Source organism: Pteropus alecto, unplaced genomic scaffold (assembly GCF_000325575.1).
Source record: "Pteropus alecto unplaced genomic scaffold, ASM32557v1 scaffold44, whole genome shotgun sequence".
NCBI classification, from domain to species: Eukaryota; Metazoa; Chordata; class Mammalia; order Chiroptera; family Pteropodidae; genus Pteropus; species Pteropus alecto.
In genome coordinates this window covers 4,080,165-4,087,100 of record NW_006436812.1, presented here as the reverse complement: position 1 = coordinate 4,087,100, position 6,936 = coordinate 4,080,165, and the positions used below count along the sequence as shown (strand labels likewise).

Sequence of the window (6,936 nt, the reverse complement as noted above, 5' to 3'; positions counted from 1 at the left end):
ATCTTTTCCCATGTTACTATACTGAAAGCTACTGGGAACAGTGAGCTGGGCAAGGCTTAGAAACTTTTTCTTGAGACCTTTTTAGATCAGGAGGTTTTCTTAAAGTATAATTTTGATGGGAGTTATCAATAATCTTGAATGTCATTAGATTTTTAAAAATTAAAATAATTAAAAAATAATTGGAAGAAAAATAATTTTAAAATTCCGAATTATTCAGGCCTGTACATGTACCTCTAAACAAATCACAAAAAGCCCTCTACTTACCTTCTTTGAATATTAGAACATATGTAATTACTATAAGCAAACAAGATCAAAACAATTAAATCAAACTCTAATGCTGACATTTAATATTTGAACCTAAAGACGAAGAGGAGCCATTAAGCTTCTTCTGGGTCACATAAAGAATTTAGTTGCCTAATTCATAAAATGGAGGCAACATAACTGAATTTGACCAAGATTTACAACCTGCGCTTCAAAGCATAATGCTCTAGTGCTGTGGCAACATGTGGCCACTTTAATCAATAGATGTAAATAAACCTAATTTTCAAAACCACCAAACTATGAAAGTTATATTTGTGTGGGAAATCAACAACAAAATATACTATTTTCAGTCTACGGCCATACTACCCTGAATAAGTCCGATCCCGTCTGATCTCGGAAGCTAAGCAGGGACGGGCCTAGTTAGTACTTGGATGGGAGACCACCTAGGAAGACCAGGTGCTGTAGGCGTAAAAAATAAAAAATAAGGGATTATAAGCTGAAAAGGTCCTTGCAATCTGTGAGATCAACCAAGGGTTGCCTCGCCTAAAAAAAATAAATAAATAAAAATAAAATACTATTTTCATTCTCCTTCTACTTAAGATAGGAGATCTATTCTTTAGCCGTCAATACTTGAAGAGAATGGCAAATATTTCTCAAGCACATCTACTACTCACAAAATCTAAAATGGCCATCTTATACTAGGGCGGTTTCTCTTGAACTCAATAAATACGCCAGATCTCATTCTGTATTGTGTTACTAATTAAAAAACAAAGTCTATGGTTTTTATTTTTTTAACGAATTAGCACTAATGCAAGTCTGTCTCTCCATCAGACCGTCCAGGCCAAATTATCTAGGCAAATATTTACAGATGGAGTACAATGTTTCAACTTTATTTATGTCCTGAAAAAGGCACTGTCAACTTTTTTTACTCTCAACTCCAAACTCGTTCTTTAAAGAATTTATAAGAATGTACCTATCCTAGTTATGCAACAAGCAGTTTTGAGCTTTAGTTTTTATACTGTAAAAACATACTTTAAGAGACTGTGGGCCTGAGTGACTGAGAAACACTAAAATTGTGGTTCCTTTCATTGGAACTTTGAGAAAGAAATAATGTACCTGGGCGATGATCAGACAAGCATGCCTTGCCCTAAGACCTTCTTTTTGTCCTGTAATTCAGGAAACTGCTCAATGCTTACCTATTCTGATAGCTGTAGTAGGCAGCATCGCGAGGAATTGTACAGAGCTGCTTCCCATAGCAGCACAAAGTCTGTGGGGAAAACTCATACTGCAAAAACAAAGGAAAAATACTAAAAATATATCCCATTCATTGTCATGCAACATTCTTGTCCACTACAGAGGATTAGATTCAGCTAGTAAATTATTAGTACACTGAATAGTTTTCTAACCATCTTCATAGCTATTTAAAGACATTTTTTGGATACGATGTGACAGAATTACTGAGACATTTATTATAAATACATGAATAGAGACAGGGGCAGTCAGAAATGCTTAACTCAGCATCTTCCCCCAATATATATCTCTTGCTTTGATCACCCATTACATTGTTTTAGGAAATCAATTGTTTTAGAAAAGACCAGACTATCTGGGTACTTCCTAGCATAAAGGTGTGGCCAAAATGTTGAGTCTATCAAATCATCATACTGCTGTACCCTTTTTGGCTGGATTAACCACAAAAGTTCATTTTCCAGAAAAAGTTTAAACTATACCTTGCGTCCACAACAATATCCAAGAGACTGCATAACAGGGTCGATTTCTTGCTCAAAGACCTCTGCCAGTTTACTGCAGAACTTATAGACCCTGGACGTCTTGCGATTATAGAGCCAGGCATTGTTGAACATCAGCCAGACATCGTCCACGTACTGCCAGGGTTCCTGGTACTGCCCTGTGTCCAGCTTCCGCTTGATGGTGGAAAGGTCCATGGGGTTCTTCACAATGTCAAAGTAATCCTCAAAGACAAAAGAGTCTCAATCTAGTGGATACCCCAGATTCCAAGTGCCAGCCTTATCTGGCAGCTTTATCTTAAAATAAATTAAATATAAAAAGTACCAGAACGACTTCTGTTCTCAATAGTAAGAAATGGGAATTGAAAAGAAAACTTCTGATCTTCTGATTTTACTATGTAAAATTATAATTAATATTTTCAAGTGTGATCAAATTACTCCAAAAGCAAAGTTAAAAAAATTAAAATTGTTTAATAAGATGCTTTTTAACATAAAATAGAAAAAATGGAATTTTAATGCACTGAATTATAAAGGTAACCAAATTCACCAGACAATATGTTTTTCTAGAGATTCACTCTTGGTCCTAGCAAGCAAAATGAAATTCCAAGCCAAAAACAAAAACAGTTAACAATGCTTAATGGCTCTGTTGCGTATGCATGGCCTTTGTAAGACTACCCAGGGATATCAAAGAGTGAGAGGCCCATGTCTTTTATAACTGATGGTCACCAATTCTTTATATCCATTCTTTATAGAAAGTCTTACACAAAACCCCAACTATAAAGCTGTGTGCCAAAGCACATGGGCAGTGTACCCAGGGCTTGCTCCCCACTCACGTACCGCCCCCTCCATGGACCCTGGGGCTTCACAGAACAGGTAGGAAACACACATTTCAGTAAGACAACACACATTTTAATATGTAAGACAAAGATGTATTATCGTTTTGAGAGAAAACTTTTTTATATTAGGAGAAAAATCTTTATAACAAGTCTCGTTATTTTATCCAATTTTAAGAAATAAAACATGGATATTCATGAGTTATACTGATAAAGTTATAACTTACTGGAATTCCTAGGAGCTGGGGATCTACAGGCTGCCGAAAAGGTAAGGACTCTGGATCCTGTCGATACAGTGCTTCTAGGGTTGGCATAAGAGCCTGGCGCAACTCCTCCGGCTTAAAGACTACAGTTAGAAAACATCAGGAAACGACACTATTTACAAGGAACTCAGACTCTTCCCCCACGACATTTCAGAGAAGTCTGATTCATCTCCCTCCCAGCCTTGAAGCATTCTCTCATTCAGCAGAGTCAACGAACATTCTAAAGCTGCAACTCAGTGTTTCTAAAAACAGTAATATTGGGGTTTTTAAAAACTCCATCCAACCAAGTGCTGTAGGCTTTAAAAAAAAAAAAAAAAAAGTTAAAAACTGCATCAAGTTATGGGGCAAAATACCACATGGAGAAGGAGAAGTTTGGAAGTTTGCTTCTTCAATGAGAGAGTTCCAATGTTAAAATTGTGTTGGAACAGAAAATGAAGCTCACTCCTGAATCTGCTTCATTGATCAAATGGTGGTAATAAAGGCATTTCACTGGAAAGAACCTTTCCTCCTCTGATGAAACTTTCCTGTCCTTGGCTAAAGTAAACTCAGACCACCTGAGACAAATGGTTTTGTCTTACAACCTCACAAATGTGTACAATGATAGAGCTATAAGAAAAAGTATTTTTCCCTCCCACATTTACCAATGCCCATTTATCAGCCATCCCATTTCCTAATACACTTTCTGTTGTCACTGATCCAAGGACAAACACTAGCTGCCAAATACATTCAAGATAGTACATTCATACAAAACCCAAATGAGTTCTAATGACATGGAAAAATGTGCACAAAAACCTCTGAAGGCAAGAGGCAGGCCAATCAGTAGTGTGTGTGTTATGATCCCACCTCTCTCACACACATTCCTGGAAGATAAAAAAATGACTGAATAGAGACAAATACAGCAAAGATGTTCTGATGACTTGGGTCATAAGTGATCTGAGATTTCTTTTTTAACAAAATTTTGTGTGTGTGTGTTTTTGAAAAGACTTTCTACAACAGATATGTGGTAAACTGTAATTTAAAAATCAGATTAAAATATCATAAACATTTAAAGTTCCAGTTGGGAAGTAGCATGCATCGAGTATACTGAGAGATAAAAACTATGGCACTGGGAAGTTTCTCAAGAGTTTACTGCCATTATAGCCAAAGACTGCCCAGTTTCCTGACTGACTTCCTGTGGAAAAGGGACAACTGACTGCATTAGACCTGGGACGGTTGCAAGTCAGTGAGCATGTGAAACACCCCAGTGCAGAGCTCCCCAATGGACATTCCCCTTGGAAACAAACATGTGAATCCTGCTTTCAGCAACCTTTTCTTCCATTTTCTTTATAAGAAAACAATTATTTAATTAACAGATTTTTCATTCTTCTAGACTAGGAGTCAGCAAACTCTGACCCACAGGCCAAATTTGTCTAGCCACCCACCTCTGTGAGGCCTGTGAGGTTAGAATGATTTTTATGTTTTTTTTTTAATGGTTGGGAAAAAAGAACGGTATGTCATGATATGTGAAAATTACACAATATCAAATTTTACTCTCCAAAAATAAAACTTTTTTGGAACATAGCTGTGTTCATTTGCTGAGATGTTGTCTGTGGCAGCTTTCACCCTACAATGCGGAGTTGAATAATTGAAAAAGAAACCTTATGATATGCAAAGCTTAAAATATTTACAGTCTGGCTCTTTCCAGGGAAAGTTTGCTGACCCTGCTCTAGACCTCATCACCTCCCTAGTGGTATCAAAGTGACATGGTCTCACATGTAGCTACTTTGGGAGATTGTTCATTCCTTCATCCCTTCATCAAAAATTTGTTCAATATCTATGCCAAGGAAGAAGCATGTTCAAATTCCTGTCTTTACTACATTGATGTAATAAGATACCAAATGAGCAGAAGTAGAAGTCAGAGCTATATTTGAAACTCTGCTACTGATGAGTGTGGTGTGCCTTCTCTATACAACCAGCATGGTGCACATGAGCAGTCCTTGAAGCATAGTTTACAGACACCATGGAGACCCCAGTGCTGTCTAATATGGTACTCACCAGCCATATGTGGCTAAAGCTAGATGAATTAATACTGAATAAAATAAAGAATTCACTTCCTCAGTCACACTTGTCACATTCCAAGTGCTCAGGAGCCACATGTGGCTGGTGACCACCATAATGGGGAGCACAGACACATAACACTGTCACAGAAGTTCTAGCACTGCTCTAGGCCCTTTCTAGAGTTCTGTGAAATCAAATTTATTTCCATAATATAAAACACCTTTCGCGATAACAGTAAGTCATTATTTGCCTTTTTGTGCTGTGTTGAAATTTGCATAGATGGGGCACAAGCAGCAGGGAATAAAATTCCTAGCATGGAAGCCACACCAAACCCAACTTAGTAGTCACTGCAACCTTCACTGCTACGATGCACACACAGGGAAAAATGCTACTTGCACTTAAGAATATCCTTAATGAAGTAGTAAAAATTATTACTTTTGTTAAACCTCAACCCTCGGCTACATATCTTTTATCCTGTATGACAAAATAAGAAGGTGGCAATAAAGCACTTCTGCTGCATGCAATGCTTGTCTTGAGAGAAAACACTTGTTTTGAGTAATGAGAGCTAAAGTCACTGTTTTGTTTTTTCACGAAACACATAAAAATGAGAAGAATGACTGAGAGACAATGTACTGTTATTCAGATCTGGGTATGTAGCAGTTTCTCAGAAATGAACAAAGTGGGTCAGTTACTTCAAGGACAACTAACAGTATATGTTGCCAATGACTCTTAATAAAAATTAGAATTTTGAAAAACTTGTATCTACTATGAGAGCTTGACAGCTTCTCAAAATTTATAAGACTTTTTGAAAGATTCTTAGCGATGTTAATGAATGTGATTTTAAAAAAATATTACACAGTGAAATATGTCAATATTTGGAAGATCTGCATAATTCAGTGAGCCAAATTCCAAGATGACCAAAGGATCATGTTATAAAGAATCATGCAAGGTATAAGATCCATTCGAAGTACAAAACAGACAAATGGATTCTAATGTCAGAATACGAAAAACTGAGTGCTAAAGATTCAGATTTCACACTGCAACTAATCCTTAAGAAACTTCCACATGTTGAGTTTTGATGTAGCATCAAAAAAGAACATTAACAATTATTTGAAAAGGCTATTATTCCTCCCTTTACCAACTACCTAAGTGAGACTGGAATCTCATTTCATGTACTTCAACCAAACAATGTAATACAATAGTGAAGACAGAGGCAGATATGAGAATCCAGCTGTGTTCACTTAACTCTCTGAGTCACAAAATACAAAAACAATGTCACTACACTTACTAATTACATTCGTTCTGGAAAAGTTATTTTTTATAAAAATGTGTTATTTATGGGTGTCATGTAGCAGCTTTGTTATTTTTAAATGAATTAAATATTTTAAAAATTTCTAATAGCGGTAACAGCGTTGCTTGCAAATAGAGTAAACAGCAATAGATAATCCACACAAACAAAAACTCTCTGGAGTCCACAATTTTTAGGAATATAAGTCTGAAACCAAAATTTACAGAACTGCCATACTCCATATACTCCAGGGTTCCTTCCAGTGGCAAAACTACACAATAACAGACTAACATTTCTCTGCCATCTTTTACAAATGTAAAACCTGCAGCACTGACCTTCCTGAGCCCCGTTTTACATTTCCAACAGTCACCTGACAATTTTCTGATGCCCTACTACCTCCTTACTTTTTGGATACATCTCATATAAATTCCACCCAATTTGTACTGTGAGGCTTGCTCATCTTTACAGTCTGGAACCCAAAACATCTTCACTTACTTGCCTCCTGTATTCCT

At 36.7% G+C, this 6,936-nt stretch overlaps 1 protein-coding gene and 1 non-coding gene across 2 annotated transcripts in view; one reads left to right on the top strand and one right to left on the bottom strand.

The window, feature by feature from the left end:
* The window catches only part of CREBBP (CREB binding protein), a 121,397-nt gene that overhangs the window by 26,670 nt on the left and 87,791 nt on the right, over positions 1-6,936 (bottom strand). Inside the window, 3 exon segments of the mRNA XM_006913877.3 lie at positions 1,458-1,546; positions 1,989-2,228; positions 3,064-3,182. Of these exon segments, the coding sequence (XP_006913939.1) occupies positions 1,458-1,546; positions 1,989-2,228; positions 3,064-3,182 (448 nt within the window).
* LOC112481647 lies at positions 611-729 on the top strand. The gene has a single exon (XR_003046984.1). It is a non-coding gene; the product is annotated as a 5S ribosomal RNA (ribosomal RNA).